The 18,023-nt window shown below is 46.7% G+C and overlaps 1 protein-coding gene across 1 annotated transcript in view; it reads left to right on the forward strand.

Annotated features, from left to right (window-relative positions):
* LOC144821564 (dedicator of cytokinesis protein 2-like) overlaps positions 1-18,023 on the forward strand; it is a 3,201,295-nt gene that overhangs the window by 3,127,734 nt on the left and 55,538 nt on the right. The window contains exons 44-45 of the mRNA XM_078678750.1: positions 15,901-15,985; positions 16,073-16,159. Coding sequence (XP_078534876.1) covers positions 15,901-15,985; positions 16,073-16,159 — 172 coding nt within the window. The remainder of the gene's footprint in view (positions 1-15,900; positions 15,986-16,072; positions 16,160-18,023) is intronic.

Below are 18,023 nucleotides of genomic sequence, written 5' to 3' on the forward strand. Positions count from 1 at the left end.
GGGAGCACCAGCTGGCTTTAGAAAAGCTCAGGTTAGAGCATGCCCAGGCTATGGCGCAGCTGGAGCTTAGGAAGCAACAGCTAGAGACCGAGAGGGTCTTAGCGCAGGAAAGGATAGAGGAGGCTGAGAGGGCCCCCACCAGGGGCAAAGTAGCTCTGGAGGATAGACTATCCCCTGCGCGCAGTTTTAATTTTCTGGATTCCCCGGGGAGGGCTGAGTCCAGTGGTGGCAGCTGTTTAGACTTCAGTGCAGAAAGTCCCCTACCCCGTGCCCAACGTATGGTCCCTTGTTCCCAAGAGGAGGAGTTAAGGTTGAAGTTCAGGGGCAGTAGGAAACTGTCTCACCAGTCTTGGGGAGAGTTTGTGGATGACTGTTCTGATGCAATGTGGGATTGGCTGGAGGCTAGCTCGGATGATGAGAGAGACGGAGTACTGAATATGTTTCTCAAAGAGCAGTTGCTCAGTTTTGTTTGTCCAGAGTTGCGCCAGCACCTGTTGAAGTCTGAATCCCTTAGTCCAAGTGAGCTTGCAGATGAAGCAGACCGCTGGGAGAGTGATAAAGGTTCTCTAGAGTCATTAGGGAGTGACTCCAAAAGTAGTGGTTCAGGGATCTTCCAGCCCAGCGTGGTGGAGGAGGCTCAGTGTAGCCCAGCTAGGTCCCAGGATAGCGAGGAGGGTGTAGGGGCTCACTGCCTGGCTCAGTGGAGCAGGAGTGAGGGGGAGACCGAGGTTCCCCGGACGCCCGAAGCCCTGCCTCAGGACTTGGATGGTTTCTTGAGGGAACACCAGGTTGGGGACCTAGGCTGTCCTGTTAGTCCACTTGAGGAAGATCTCCTAGTGAGTAGAGGACCTGGAGCGTCTGTAACCAGAGCTCCTATGGTTCTAGAGTCTGGCAGTACCGCTCCGGTAGGGAGGGTACAGGAGTCCAGGGTGAGGAGTGATTGGGGGAGTTCCCCAGTGGAAGGACCAGTGGGTCAGGGACTACCCAGTTGGGCTAGGTTCCCGTGTAGTGACCATGGTAACACCACTTCTGGTCTGGGGGATCGTCACGCACTGTCAGGTGGACAGAGGGCGGGAGATCTGCGCCAGACAGACAGTCACGCAACAGATGTGACATTTGTTAGCCTCAGGGGGATTGTGTGTGAGTCCCCAGAAGTCCTGGAGTGCCAGGCAATTGTTCCACCGAAGGTTTTAGACCAGAGGTTGGAAGGCCAGGTTCAGGATCAGCCTGACCTGAAGGGTAGGATGACTGTAACCAGTGTCCTGACCGGTTCTTCTTCCAGAGGAACTTCTCCAGGTGGGAGAGGGCAGACCTCTGGAAGGGGGTGCAGAGGGTGGGAGAGCCCCCCTCTGACCCCGGTGCAACCTGAGTGGATAAGCCCTGGGTTGGAATGGCGTTCTAGGTGTACCCCTCGCCGGAGGAGGAGGAACCCTAGGAGAAGAGGTAAGGGGAGGAGAGCCTTCCCTGAGACTCCTGGTCCGCCTGAGGTTGTAGGCCCTAGGCTGGAGAACCAGTGGCAGTCTAGTCCTGTCTTGCAGACAGGAAGAGTGGAAAATGGCCGCTATGTGCCAGGGGTTACTACCCCCCGCTCTGCGAATTGGCAAGGACCAGTGGCACCTGGGTGGCCCAGGGCCTGGTCCTGGCCGCGGACAGCTCGGGAGTACCAGTGGGGTAGCCCAGTTGGTCCGGATAGTGGTTCTAGAAGGAATCCCATGGGTTCACCGTGGCGTAGAACAGGAGGGTGTCCCTGCAGTTGCGGGCCTGCGTCCGTGTTCTATCGCCCCAAGCAGGGAAGTCCATCACGGTGGTGATTGGTCTCCCCTGCGTTTGGGCTGGAAGGGGGTTATGTTGGACTTTGGCCCTTAGGGCAGGTTCACCCCTAGACTTTTTGCTTGAAATGGTGACCTGGAGATGGTGATTTTTGGATTCTGCGCACTTTCACTGTGTCCCAGTGGAAAGTGCGTGCGCACTCTGAGTGCATGTGCTGAGCTAGGCCTGCCCGCCCATAGGAATGCATGGGGAATGTATGTGTCCCTGGTAGTCCCTGATGCGTGGGGTGTACAGGCTTGAGTCTGGTATGTGTGAACTCGTGTGAGTGAATGCTGCGAGATGGTGTATGCAGCATGTATGTGTCTAGTAGCGAAGCGCCATTTCTAGACATGGCTGTACGTGTGCTGTGAGGGTGCTGGCGTGTGATTGGCTGGAGCTGGCTGGCATGCCAGGCTCCAGGAAGTCTGGATGGGTCTGCCCGGTGGTGAGTGGGAGATCTGCATGAGTAATGTGTGGGAGGAGTGTACCTGTGTCCTGGATGGGCTGGGTTTTCCCCACACAATGCTGGCTCCGCCCCCCTGTGGAGAGTCTAATGACCCAAGCCCTGCCAGTGAATAGAGAGGGTGGTTGAGGTAAACAGAGTACTCAAGAACCAGCTGCGACTGGTTCCGCCCCCACTCTGCACCCTTGAACAAAGGAATACACTGTATAAAAATGGGGCTGTGTCCCCACAGAAGTTGTTCTCTTCCAGGATCCTGAGGGGGCTGTTGCTGCTGCTGCTGGGCCAGAGGACCGCCACTTGGGGTGTCTCCCTGTCTGGAGACCCAGTGTGCTGGCTCTGGGCCCAGCCTTGCCCCCTGCCTGCCCTGAAGGAGTTTTGCTGGACTCTGTTGTCCCTAGCGCTGGTGAGCGCTTCCTGATTTTCCTAGCGCCTGGGAGCGCTTTGTTTTGCTTATAGCGCTGAGCGCGCTTTATTGCGACCCCCTAGCGCTGAGAGCGCGCTCTATTTACTGCAAGCACCTCGGGGCGCTTTATGGTTCAGAGCCGGTGCCCACCCGGCATTTGCCCGATCGCTACTGCATTCGCGAGTGCCACCTCGCTTATTTGGGATTAATTTGTCCCCTGGCAGGTGCCCACCCTGCCCGGGACTTTGCCACTCATTTCTGCCCAGGATCGAGTGCCCACCTCGCCTGGGAGAATCACCGCCGCAGCCCGGAGTGTTGTGAAAACGTTGCCGGGCCGCTGCCAAGTGCGACCCGGAAGTGCCCGCCTCCCTGCGAGGAGCCGCGCTGCAATTGGCTGCCCGGCCGGAAGCCAGGCAACCTGTGGGCGGGACTGCGGGACAACCGGAAGCGGACGGGAGGCCACCCCGCGCTCCGGCAAGAGAATTTGCCCGCAACCGGCACCTTCCACGGGGCTCCCAGGAGTGAGGGAGAGCCCCGTGGTGACCGGCCTGAAGGAGAGGGAGCCCCCGAGGAGCGGGAGCTCCCGTGCAGAGCCGCCCAAAGCCGAGGAGCAGCCCCTGTGAGGAGAGCCCCGGACCCCCGCTTCACGTCCCGGTGAGTGCTAACGAGAGGGGGGGCGTCGGGGCACATTGGCGGTGACCGCCCCCCTCCTTCCGCAGTTGTGCAAAGCCCCCGAGAGGCTCGTGGGGCCATGGTTGTGTGAAGCGCTGCGAGGCTCCACCAGAGACCCGCCCCCCTGCCACTGTTGTTTTCGAGTCCAGGGAGGCTCAGTGGTTACTCAGAGCCACGAGGGCTCCAGAGGGGGGCAATCAGTGTTCAGGGCCCCGAGGGGCTCTGGGGTGCCACAGTCGTTTCTTTTGAGTTCCCAGAGGAGGGACTCCAACGGGCACATTTCTTTTCAGAGCCCAGAGAGGCTCTAGGGGGCAGTCCATTTGTTTAGAGCCACGAGGGCTCTAAGGCCATCAGTATTTTGAGCCCAGAGAGGCTCAGGCGCCACCATTGTTGGTTTTAGAGCCCTGCGAGAGGCTCACAGCCCACATTTGTTTAGAGCCTAGAGAGGCTCTTTGGGTGCCATGTGTGTTTAGAGCCCAGAGGAGGCTCCAGGGGGCATTTCCTTTTGCCCACCAGTGTGCTTGAGCCCTCAAGGCTCCATCGTGTTGCCCCATCTTCACCCAGCTGCCCAGCACTTTGTGGGCAGCTGCCACGTTTAGGACCCTGACACTTTGGACACAGGGCGTCCTAGCCCCAACAAGGCCAGAGGGCCTAGGGACAGTCACAGGTGGTGACTTACGTGAGTTTGGCGCAATTGTACTTTCTATGCACCTCTGAATGTATTGTTTATGCGTCATGTGCCTTTACACCTCTGAATGAATGTCATGCATTGCATCATGTGTATGTTCTTACACCCCTACAGGTATTGTGATACATAGGTGGTTGTTTTCTCCCTAGTACAGGTGGTGCTAGTGAGGTCCTGTTACCAGTAGATACTGGTTGTGTGCTATTTTGTGCTAAAGTACATTTATATTTTACCTTCTAAGTGCTATTTCTGAAAGTGCTACTTCTGATTCCTGACAGTGGTCCAGGCGGCCCTGTCTTGTACATATCCCCTGTAAATTCTGCCCGTGCCTCTGGCACATTGTAAAGTGTGTGTTTTATCTAATGTGTTTTGGTGTAATACAAAGGCTATTTTTTATATAACCTTGTGTGGAGTTTCCTTTGTGGTGGGCCTTTGGTTGTTGTTGCTGGGGTGCGTGCGCAAATACTTAGCCTACATCGCCTCCAAGTTTAGCCTTGCTGCTCGCGCCACGTTACCTAGAGGGTGAGTAGGGGTTATCTTGGCGTGTAACTCCCTTGCCCTGACTTGGGAGTGGTGGTCTCTGACTGACGTTGGCGAAAGCCCTGGCCAGCCAGGGATCCCATTTCCAACAGTCAGTATTTCTGACGTATCTGTATGGCGCAAAAGTGGCGCAACTCCAGCAATGTGTCCTTTCACCAGGGGCAAGCCCTATGTGAAAGGGCCTGCGTCAGTCTTACTCCTGCTGTGAGGCAGGCGTAAGAAATTGACGCATTTGCGTCCTAGAAGTGGAGCAGTGAAATCTAATAGATTTCACTGCATCACTTCTAGGACCTTTTCTTGAGTCAGAACGCCCCCCCCCCCCGCATACATTATACCTGGCGGCGGTATAATGTGGGGCAGGGGTTTACATATGTAAATATGGTGCAACAAAACATATTTTTTTACGCAGTTGGTGCGTTACAAAATGTGACGCACCGGCGACGTAAAAGTGACGCACGGCCTCATAAATGAGGCCCTATGAACCTTTACAAACCCAGTACAGCAGTTAAACTGACAATTTATCAATAAGGAATATTTTAAGAAATCGTTTAATTATTTATAGCGTTGCCCCATAAGAGCGCTAATATAGCGCTGCCCCTGTAAGAGCGATAAAACTTAGGGTACGTGTGATCTTTTATGCTCAGGCAGAACTGGCACTTCCACAACACGTGGCATGCACTTGTGCCAATGGTGCCCACGATCACAGCCTTAGATCAGGGCCCCCGATGGAGCCAGAGGGGCTGGGCCCATTGCCGTTGTTCGATCTAAGCAGTAATGGGACTGTAAGGGGGTGAAGTTCTTACTGCACCAACGAAATACTATTATCCTGAGGGATTTTATTCACCAGTGCAGCAAATCCCTTTTGTTTAGATCTTTCTTTGCGAAAATGATGATTTCTTGGTGAAACAGAGGGGCATATTATCAAGGAGCTTTATCTCCGCATTTTTGGCTTTAAAAGCCAAGAAAGCGAAGATAAAATTATCTCCCTATTACCAAGCTGTCGCTAACACCAGTTAGCGACACTAATAGGAGATAGTGACCATCTTGGGCCCCGCTTTGCAAGTCAGTGATATTTATCACTAATGACATGCAAAGTGGGCGTGCCAAGATGTTAGCGACTGGAAACAGTCGCTAACATCGCTATCTCCTATTACCAACTTTTGGAGATATTCGCGCTAAGCGCGAATATCTCCAAAAGCTAACACCTGCCCAGGAGCAGTTCTTAGCCATGTTATCCAATGGGAGGTGGATAACATGGCTAAGAGCATTTGCTCGATAATGCATGAATATCGTTGACTTTTCAGCGATATTCATGCATTGCGGCCGTTTTTTATCGCATTTGCGATAAACCTTGCTAATAGCAAGGTTTATCTGCGATAAAAATCGCCGATTTTTCGGCGATAATTTTTGTCTCTAAACAAGTTAGAGACAAAACTTCTCTCTATTGGTTGGTAATATGCCCCAGAATTCCTTTCCCTCTTTCCCAAACAGAACTGTCAAATTCCACCTGAGTGGACTAATTAGTTGTAGGGCTTTGGTCTCTCTCCCAAAAATATCTCCTCGTCAAAATCCTGGTCCAAGGTCAGCCTAGAAGACCATGTCAAACACGACTAGAGGCACAGCTCACCTATGCCAGGTCTTGTGCGGCGCCCGGCAGGTCCTCCAACGAGCATCTGAAGAACATTGAGTAGGTCTTGGTCACCTCATCCATAGGACATGTAAGGGCTGTATTAAAAGGCCTCCCCAGTACCTCACTTCCTAAACAAGACCTTCTGTCTGCTGCCTGTTTCATGTCTGAAACTAGGGAATCTGGCCACATTACATCAGTCTTGCCTGCAGAGAATTGGCAATCTCTTGAAAAATGTTATTCTGAAGTTTACCTCAGCCCCTACTTACCTCAGTGCCTTCCTAAAAGAACTCGAAGAGGAGTGTAAAGTACCACCCGTTACATATCACTGAAAACATACCCATGAACAGCCAGAATATATGATGTAAATAAATATGCCATAATTGTGAGCACACAGTGCTGATGACTATGATTTATTACCTTTGTAATCTCTAGTGGCAGGCATCATATCTGCTGTTGGCCACTGTTGTAGTGCCTAGAAGACCTGCTTCCCAACATCTTGCTCTTTTTTAAGTGTACAGCCAGTGAGGCGCCTTATCACTCGAGACGATAGTCCAGTGTGTGCTCTGCAGGTATAAATAATATAACCGTGACCCTATTGATGAATGTATGGATGATAAAACCTGCTAAGTATTCTTCCACGTCTGTGTCTCCTGCCAGATACACCCATGGAACGTGTCAATCATTAAAAGTGTAACACATATATTTTTTCTATAACCCATCAGGTTCATTTTAATACTTGCTAGAGTATAACCCTCATATTTCTTACACCAGAAATGAGCTACAGGACTGGGTTCGGGCCCAACAGGGCTGGTGCCGAAGCTTCAAAGGAGTAGTTTATACACAATCTAAGTGCGCATGTCGGTTTGGCCGGCCGTCTTGGCCCGGCCAAACAATCGGGTGCACTTTGCATGTTCCCCACCAGGCTGTAATCCACAGCCTGGTGGGGAACATTCACAGGCTCTCTGTCTCCATATGAGCGTCAAACCCGGGCGCTCAGACCAATCACAATGCTGTGATTGGTTTAGGGGCGCCTGTGTGCTTCCGGGAGTCGTCAGCAACGACAGAGGAGAGACGGAGGTGCCAGCAAGGAGGTAAGTGTTTTTTAAAATCTTTTGTTCCACCCTCCACCCTCCTGCCTCACCACCCCTGTTCCCTGCCAGCTGCCACTGCAGGAGAGGCCTCTTTCCCCCAGGCCAGGCCTGCCCCCCCACACCTCCTTCATGAGGCAGGCCTTGCTGTTATGTGTCTGTGTACATACAATCTGTTATCATAATTAAATGATCATTAATTATGCGGCCCTCTCCCAAGAGCTACAGGACCTATGCTGCCTCAGCAGACCTGGAAGGCTGTGTGTGTGGGGGAGGGGTGAATTCAGGACCTGAAGGGCTCTCCAACCTTGCCCCTTACACACTTCTAACAATGGGGCTCATTTAGGAGATTTATCCCGCAGTTGCCCTGCTGCGCTGCATGACGGCGCCTTCCTGTCTATTCCCCTGTGCTGGCACAGGCCCCCTTGCACCATGGTCAAGTGTGCCTTTGTTGCATGCAGGATTGTTTTTTGTTGCATGGAGGATTGCTTTTTGATGCATGCAGGATTGTTTTTGTTGCATGCAGGATTGTTTTTTGTTGCATGCAAGATTGTTTTTTGATGCATGCAGGATTGTTTTTTGATGCATGCTGGATTGTTTTTTGATGCATGCTGGATTGTTTTTTGATGCATGCAGGATTGTTTTTTGTTGCATGCAGGATTGTTTTTTGTTGCATGGAGTATTGTTTTTTGTTGCATGCATGATTGTTTTTTGTTGCATGCAGGATTGTTTTTTGGTTGCATGCAGGATTGTTTTTTGGTGCATGCAGGGTTGTTTTTTGTTGCATGGAGGATTGTTTTTTTGTTGCATGCATGATTGTTTTTGTTGCATGCAGGAGTTTTTTGATGCATGCAGGATTGTTTTTTGATGCATCCAAGATTGTTTTTTGGTTGCATGCAGGATTGTTTTTTGTTGCATGCAGGATTGTTTTTTGTTGCATGCAGGATTGTTTTTTGTTTTTTGGTTGCATGCAGGATTGTTTTTTGGTTGCATGCAGGATTGTTTTTTGTTGCATGCTGGATTGTTTTTTGTTGCGTGCATGATTGTTTTTTGTTGCATGCAGGATTGTTTTTTGTTGCATGCAGGATTGTTTTTTGTTGCATGCAGGATTGTTTTTTGGTTGCATGCAGGATTGTTTTTTGTTGCATGCAGGATTGTTTTTTGTTGCATGCATGATTGTTTTTTGTTGCATGCATGATTATTTTTTGTTGCATGCATGATTGTTTTTGTTGCATGCAGGATTATTTTTTGTTGCATGCAGGATTGTTTTTTGTTGCATGCAGGATTGTTTTTTGATGCATGCAGGATTGTTTTTTGTTGCATGCAGGATTGTTTTTTGTTGCATGCAGGATTGTTTTTTGTTGCATGCAGGATTGTTTTTTGTTGCATGCAAGATTGTTTTTTGTTGCATGCAGGGTTGTTTTTTGATGCATGCAGGATTGTTTTTTGATGCATGCAGGATTGTTTTTTGTTGCATGCAGGATTGTTTTTTGGTTGCATGCATGATTGTTTTTTGATGCATGCAGGATTGTTTTTGTTGCATGCAGGATTGTTTTTTGATGCATGCAGGATTGTTTTTTGTTGCATGCAGGATTGTTGCATGCAGGATTGTTTTTTGATGCATGCAGGATTGTTTTTTGTTGCATGCAGGATTGTTTTTTGTTGCATGCAGGATTGTTTTTTGTTGCATGCAGGATTGTTTTTTGATGCATGCAGGATTGTTTTTTGTTGCATGCAGGGTTGTTTTTTGATGCATGCAGGATTGTTTTTGTTGCATGCAGGATTGTTTTTTGTTGCATGCAGGATTGTTTTTTGATGCATGCAGGATTGTTTTTTGATGCATGCTGGATTGTTTTTTGATGCATGCTGGATTGTTTTTTGATGCATGCAGGATTGTTTTTTGTTGCATGCAGGATTGTTTTTTGTTGCATGCATGATTGTTTTTTGTTGCATGCAGGATTGTTTTTTGGTTGCATGCAGGATTGTTTTTTGGTGCATGCAGGATTGTTTTTTGTTGCATGCAGGATTGTTTTTTTGTTGCATGCAGGATTGTTTTTTGTTGCATGCAGGATTGTTTTTTGATGCATGCAGGATTGTTTTTTGTTGCATGCAGGGTTGTTTTTTGATGCATGCAGGATTGTTTTTGTTGCATGCATGATTGTTTTTTGTTGCATGCAGGATTGTTTTTTGGTTGCATGCAGGATTGTTTTTTGATGCATGCAGGATTGTTTTTTGTTGCATGCAGGATTGTTTTTTGATGCATGCAGGATTGTTTTTTGTTGCATGCAGGATTGTTGCATGCAGGATTGTTTTTGATGCATGCAGGATTGTTTTTTGTTGCATGCAGGATTGTTTTTTGTTGCATGCAGGATTGTTTTTTGTTGCATGCAGGATTGTTTTTTGTTGCATGCAGGATTGTTTTTTGATGCATGCAGGATTGTTTTTGTTGCATGCATGATTGTTTTTTGATGCATGCAGGGTTGTTTTTTGGTTGCATGCAGGATTGTTTTTTGTTGCATGAAGGATTGTTTTTGTTGCATGCAGGGTTGTTTTTTGATGCATGAAGGATTGTTTTTTGATGCATGCAGGATTGTTTTTTATTGCATGCAGGATTGTTTTTTGATGCATGCACGATTGTTTTTGATGCATGCAGGGTTGTTTTTTGATGCATGCAGGGTTGTTTTTTGATGCATGCAGGGTTGTTTTTTGATGCATGCAGGATTGTTTTTTGATGCATGCAGGGTTGTTTTTTGATGCATGCAGGATTGTTTTTGTGCAGGAAGGGGCGCCTTCCTGCACTAAAACAATCCCCCGATGCATATTCCTCTATGTGTGCTGCAGGACGCAGCACACATGGAAAGAGGAAGTAAAAAACAGATATAAAGATATTTCTCCTCGTTATGCTTCTCCTGGGAAGACGCAGCTTTCTGACGCATCCCCAGGCTTACCAGCTGTGGTGAATCTGGGAATGCATCACAATCCATGGGTGTTGCGTGAGAACACCCCCACAATGCCCTTCGAATGCCTTCCCAGCACAAAGTAAAGCAACGCAGTGAGTTACGCTGTGTTGCTTTACTCGAGAATCATGAAGCCGCTCAGGGCTGTGCAAGACTGCGTTGCCTGGCTTCATACATCACGTTTTTGAGTTGCGTCGCTCTTGCCTGGTACAAGAGTGACGCAACTTCAGTCTTAATTGGTAAAAAATGTAGTGCCAAGGCCCTTTCGGAAGGCCAATGCTGCCTGCACCACCCATACCCTGCCCAGCGCTGCCAATGGCAGTACCCACAGCACCTAAACCATCGCACACCTACTAGTGTGACAATTCAGACTATTCTGGCCACACACACACACACACACACACAGCTGTAATAATGGCCATGAGAGGCGGTATTATTCATTTTCAATGTATATTGACTTAATAAACACGGTTTTTGGGCTCATGTCAAAATTTTAAAAAAGACAGCGCCCCAATGTGGTGGATAGAGCCGGTGTTGACAATTAAGTCCCCGTACTGAGCACCGAGAAACCACCGGGACAAAATAAGCACTGCGCAACTGAGGTCACAGATATGGTCAAACGTGTTTACCACTCCTGCTACCCCTCCCTCCTTCATCTTCCATCCCTGTGTCTTCCTCTCAAATATTAGCATCGTTGGAGGAAATGGGGTTGGCCGGTGGGAGGGTGGTTTAGCTGTCATTGTTCTGACTCACCCCCCACTTCCCTCCCGCTCTCACCACCCTGGGCTCTAAACGATGCAGTAATCCTTCGGTAAAACATTATGAAGTCTCTTTCAGATTAAAAAATAGGTTATTTCTTGAATGCCTGTTTAAATTCAATTCACTCGATTATATTGCTACTTTTACATACCTCAAAATGATTACTACCCACTGCAATACAATAACCACACTTAGTGAAGCAAGAGACATCAGTTTCTCCTGTGACATTGCCTGCTTTGTAAATGAATAAATGGTGGGCGCGTGGGCTGTGCATACCAAGGCTTCTAGTCTTGATTCAACCTCATGCCTCATTCATCCACCACCACATACTCCCTGCATCCTTATCTCACTCTTGCAAGTTCTTCTTTATCCCTGGTTTCTCCCTTTCTCGCTGTTTTCCATACTCTTCCTCATGCTTTCCTCATTTGTTCGTTCCTCTCTTTTGCTCTGGATCAAACACTGATGCAAAAAAAACTAAGATAAAAAAATTAAGTACCGGTACCTAAAACTGAGTGCCCCCTGCAAACAGCTGCTCAAATTAAGCACTGTCATGTGTACTGTGCATGTGGCCAATGATGTTGTTTGTGGAGCAAAATTATTCACACCATAAGAATGGGAGGTTTTATAAGGCACACATCATAAACTGAGCTTCTTCAGATGGTCTCAGATTACACAACCAAAACTAGGCACAATGAAGTAAAGTGATGTGCGGTGGATCACACAGTTTGATTGACTGGAGAAGCTGAGATTTGAACCCAGTTTCCCATTATACAGTTCAGGCACAGGATCGATATTGCTCCTCTATCCCTTAACCACTAACGCACACTGTTGCGCATCTATGTTTGTATGTCTGTATGTATGTATGTATATACGCACATACGGGCAGCTCTATGCTGTCTAGTCATGTCTGGCCTGCAGTTCACTCGCTATTTATTCATGTAACCAGGCTCTGCCATCTGAACGTGTCTGACACGCTGTCTGACAAGCCTTCTCTTCCATGTAACCTCTCTTCTGTCTGAGCCTGTCTGCCCTGCTGTCTGCTGAGTGGTCGCCATGTAGCCTCTCTGCTGTCTGAACATGTTTGACCCCCTGTCTGTTGCGTTGTCTACATGTTCGCTCTGTGCTGTTCGCGCATGTCTGATGCTTTGTCTGCTCGGTTGTGCATATGGCACCTCTTTCCAGTCTGAGCATGTCTGGCCCACTGTCAGCTGATCTGTCTCCATGGGAGTGTCTCTGCACTCTGAGCATGTCTGACCTGCTGTCTGCTGAGTTATATCCTTGTAGCCTCTCTTCTGCCTGAGCCTGTCTGACTGCTGTCTGCTATATCCTTGTAGCCTCTCTGCTGTCTGAAAATGTCTGACCCACTCTGCTCTGAATGGTCTCCATGTGGTTGAACATGACTGACCATTGTCTTCTGTATACATGTATGTCTGTATGTATATATGCATGCATGCATCCATTTTTGTATGTATGTATGTACATATGTGTTTATGTATGTACATATGTTTGTATGTATGTACGTACGTATGTATGTATGTATGTACGTATGTATATATGCATGCATCCATTTATGTATATATGTATGCATGTATGTATGTGTGTACGTATGTATTTTTTTAAATCAGATTCTACTAGAGGGATGGAGGGATGAGGGTATGCTAAATAAAAATGAATTTGATTACTTGCATTGTGAGCACCCAATAATTCCCACCTTCTATCACCTCCCGAAGGTACATAAGGTCATCAAAAAAAACCCTGGCAGACCGATAGTCTCTTCGATAGGCAGCCTCCTAGAGACTACTTCTAGATTTATCAACACGTACCTGGCTCCTTTTGTTAAAGATCTGCCTCCTATGTAAGGGATACCCAGGACTTCCTCAGGCAAATTGATGGCATCAAATGGGAGGCTGATATGCTCTTGATCCCCCTTGATGTCGCCAATTTGTACACATGTATTGGTCACCATGATGGGATTTCTGCCTTGAGATGGTTTCTGGGCAAGAAACAGCTTAAATATCATCAACATAACCGCATGCTCACCAAGATGATTGAGTTCTGTCTTCATAATAACATCTTTTTATTCGCAGGTGTTCTGTACCGACAGATCAGAGGGACTGCGATGGGCACATGCTTCGCCCCCAGCTACGCGAACTTGTTCGTGGGCTGGTGGAGAAGCACGTGGCCTGGGGAGAGACCAACGAGAAATGGCTTGATCACATTTTGATCTGGGCCAGGTACATTGATGATCTTTTTGTTGTCTGGCGCGGCGACAGAGCCTCGGCTGAGGAGTACGTGGCCGCCCTGAACAGCAATGATCTCAATCTGAGATTTACCAGTACCATCAGCAACACATTTGTACATTACCTGGACTTAGATGTCTTTGTGGCAGGAAATGTTTTACACACTAAACTCTACAGGAAACCCACTGCGGGTAACACTGTGTTACATGCGGCAAGCCACCATCCTAAAAGCATGATACGGAACATCCCATTCGGAGAATTGCTCCGTCTGAAAAGAAATTGCTCAGATCCGAAAGATTTTGTGCAAGTTCGAGATGCCGCTGTGACTAGATTCCATGACAGGGGCTATTCCAAAACGTTGCTAGAGAGCACAGCCAGTAGAGTAGATCACATTGAGAGAAAGGACCTTTTGAATAATGAAAAAAAGAAAATTGATTCAGATGGTGTGATACGAATGATCACTGGTTTCAACATGAGATCTAGTGAATTTGTCCAGTCATTCAATAGGAACTGGCACATTCTAAAAACCGACTCAATCTTGAAAGAGAAGTTATCCCCAAAGCCGTCTATAACATACAGACGCTGTCAGTCACTCAGTGACCATCTAACAATGAGTCATTTTAAGGATACGCCTAAATCAACTAAGATGAAATCCATACAGGGTTTTTTCCGTGCATGCATTGCAAAGCGTGCAAATACAGTAGGAAAAGAACCAAATATGAAGGGAGACCTAATGACCCACGACCCATTAGAGAAATTGTGAAATTTCTCAATTGCAATTCAGACTTTGCTATTTACTGTCTAGAATGTCCCTGCTCTAAAAGGTATATTGGAAGTACCATCAACCCGGCGAAAAAACGCATCTTGGAGCACATGCGTGCGATAACAAACAAAGTCAGGAGTTATCCGGTGGCACGCCATTTCGAGACCCACCACAACAGCAATCGTGATCTATTGACATTCTTCTGTCTAGATCAGCTAGACAGGAGGGAACGAGGTGGAGATAGGGTCAAAGCTCTAGGGTTTTGGAGTCCAGGTATATAATCGACCTGCAGAGCATACAACCAACAGGGTTAAATAATGATGAAGAACTGTGGGTACACCTAGAATAGTAATTAACAGACAGATGAGATCAGCCACACACAGTACTGAACATAGTTGATATAAAAGGAAGTATCACAAAATTAAGGCACAAAAAAAGAGAAACAAATCACCACAAGTACATACTATCTGGGATTGTACGATCATGCTCGTTCTGGGGTCCTCCCTCTCTCTACTAGTTTAAGAATCAATGGAATTGATATGAAGGCCCATCCAGGGCATAATCGATTGATTGACTTATCAGTAACACATAGTAGTCGAGTAGGCCCATCCAGGGCAAGATAGACACGCAAACATAAACAACACGCAGGGAAGAAAGTCGGTATAGTACTGACAATACAAATCAACATTTGCATACTATTGTGACTATGCATGTACACAGCTCATATGACTAGGAGACATATCTGCAGGCCTTCACAAAAATTTAGTAGGCATAATAATTGAGCAATGAGCAACATAGGATTGCAACTAGTTGTTTGGACATACATATAACTGCTTATGTCATCCCTGAACGCAGTGGTGTTAGTATGCGATATGACAATAATTGTATATGATTATTTGTGCGAAAAATCATGTTGTTTTTAACTTGCACGAGCACCTTCATGACACCATTATTTTTAAGGAATTTGTAATTTGTACACCTTATATGATTAGTCCACTGTAAGATGGCCGCCGTGATGGATTGGCGTGGACAGTCCTCTTTTCCTGTTTGGAGAAGGATGGGGATATAATGGTGTCTTTAACAACACACTGGTTGACACTGACGAAGCCGAAAGGGTAAACGCGTCTGTCGAGGGGGCAGGGGGTCTGCCAATAAATCATTTTTTGATATCACAAACTTGGAGCGCTGTCTACTTTCGTGGAAGTACGGAGGTGTTGGAGCAATGCATGTATGTATGTACATATGTATGTATGTATGTACGTATGTATGTATGCATGCATGTACGTATGTATGTATGTATGTGGTAATACTATAGCATGAACCTAGCTATAGTCAAACACAAGCATAAAGTCAAGAAGTAAGAGACGATGCAGCCGGGCTGAGGATGGTTCATGCATGTCATGTAGTCTCCTTAAAAGAGGCGAGTCTTCAAATCCTTCCTCGACTGGAGCAGCGTTGGGTGCTTCTGATGGATATAGGGATGTTGTTCCAGATCCTGGGTGCATAGATGGGAAAAGGACTGTTGTCTTGTGTTTTTCCTTTTTTACACTTCAGTGCAGTGTGATGATGTCCTGGCTGCGGGTGCCTTGAAGCACTAGAGAGAGTGAGCCTATTTGCTAGATAAGCAAGGGTGCTGGTTGTGATTGCTTTGTAAATGATGCTGCTGGTTTTGAAGATGGTGCGGGTAGACACATGATCATTTTAATGACGGACCGGATCTTTTTCCCCGTCACTCCGTTCTTTTTGTCGCTTCTGACTCACATCTGGTGCAGGTGCCGGGCGTTGGCATCTGCTCACTCCCACAAGGTTTGGTGGACTAACTCTCCCTGCACGCCAGTCCATGTACATATTCTCTCTGTAATTCTAGTGTGCCTTTCACTCTTTCTTTCAGTTTTTACAAAGCCAACAACGTGCAGAAGTTCAGCTACTCACGACCCTTCCGCAAGGGGCCCAAAGACCCAGAGAATGAGTTTGCTGTAAGTGAATTATAAATGGTTGCATTGAACAAGGCTTGTTTGTGTTCCTGCTCTCTCATTGGACCCTACATCTCTCTACCATTCCAGACCATGTGGATCGAGCGGACCACCTACGTCACCGCCTACAAACTCCCCGACATCCTACGCTGGTTTGCGGTGGTCAGCATGTCAACGGTGAGTGCACCCCAATGTTACACTTACTTTACTCCTGCCTGCCCCTCCTTTTACAATAAAACACCTTTATTTAAACATGGAGTGTTTACAGTAATCATATGTACATGTTACCTCACTTTAGACGTACACTTGATCAGATAAGAGAGTTAAAACAAGTGTAACTCATATGTATCAATATTATTTAAATTACACAGATATTATTCAAGAACAGTAGGTCAATATTACAAAAGAACAAACCAGAGGACAGACGCCCTGGCAATTTTATAATAAAAATTTAAAGTGTATTAATGTATTAAAAAAAAGCCCCGACTCACAAAGGTAAACTTAGACCACAAGACTAACTTTAGACATGAAGTCTAAATGTAGACCACAAGTCTAACTTTACTAGTAGTTTAGTCTGAAATTAGACCTGACGTCTTAGTTTAGAAGTTTAGAACTACAACCTAAGTTTAGAAGTTTAGACCTGAAGTCTAAGTTTAGAAATTTAGACCTGAAATCTAAGTTTCAACATAAAGTCTAACTTTACTAGTAGTAAAGTTAGACTTTTGGTCTAAGTCAGACTTCGGGTCTAAATTTAGATTTCTGGTCTAAGTTTACCTTTGTGAATCGGCCCACTTGCTTTATCTTTAATGTGAATGGAAAGACTTAGAACTCTCACTCAGAGAGGCCTCTCTTGTTTATTACAAGTGTGCACTGGAAGGCAGGCACTATAGGTCTATCTGGCCGAAAGATGTTGGTCCAGTGATCTACAAATTTGTCTCATATGTCAGCACTTGTGTTATCAGCCATTCATTGTTTTTAATCCTGACACCGGATAGCTGAATAAAGTCACAGCATAGCTAACCCTGTAGCCAGTTTTAAACTTCTCACATCACAGCACTACACGTTTATACACATGCCAGTCTCACATAGGGGTTTAGTACACCCCGCCTGACTCAATAAAAACAAGTACTCTGATTGATTGATCCCTGAGCTTCTCCCTCATAGAGAGGGGGTTGTAGCCCACGTGAAGACTAGGTCTTTCACGAGAGGAGGCACCCCTATGTTGAAGCATGACACCTCTGGTGTGTGAGGGGAACCGTCCTGAAAAGGGAAAACCCCTATCTTGAATGGCAGAGCACATTCAGACAGCTATATAACCTCCTCTTATTCCATACCTGTGGCTCTTTTTGTGTGACATTAATTTGTTGGGGAGTTGGCTCACGCAGGTCCTTAAAACTCCTAAAGCCCTCAAGTGTATTCACAGTTTAGTACTGCCATGTCGACCTGGCAAGTGCACCCACTTGCCTGGCCCTAACCTCCCCTCTTCCCACAAGTGGTCACCCCTAAGGTAGGCCCAAGGTACCCCTGTGGGCAGGATGCAGTGTCTGTGAAGGGTTAAACATGATTTGATATGTTTAACATGTCCTGATTGTGAACTACAGGGTATTTCGTTTTTCACTGTTGAAACTGTCTGTCCCACAGGATAGAATGGGAGTTTATTTATCACATCTTACAAATATAACTTCCCATTGGGACAAGATAGGAAGGTGAACTTTAGTATGCCTGAACTCAGAATCTAAATATGCATCTTTTAGTAAGGATGATTTTTACATTCTGTGTTTGAAAATACCCATTTTAGAAAGTAGGTATTTTTTGCTTAGTAAATCCTGTGTGCCTCTTCTAGTTTGTGGATTGACTGTCTGGCTTTGGTGTGACAGGGGCTGGGAGGTGCATTCCCTGTGGAGTACAGGTCAGGAGTACAGATCAAGTGTACAGATCAAGAGTACAGGTCAAGAGTACAGGTCAAGAGTACAGATCAAGAGTACAGATCAAGAGTCCAGGTCAGGAGTACAGGTCAGGAGTACAGGTCAGGAGTACAGAT

The sequence above is a fragment of the Lissotriton helveticus genome, chromosome 2_2 (genome assembly GCF_964261635.1).
Source record: "Lissotriton helveticus chromosome 2_2, aLisHel1.1, whole genome shotgun sequence".
Taxonomy (NCBI): domain Eukaryota; kingdom Metazoa; phylum Chordata; class Amphibia; order Caudata; family Salamandridae; genus Lissotriton; species Lissotriton helveticus.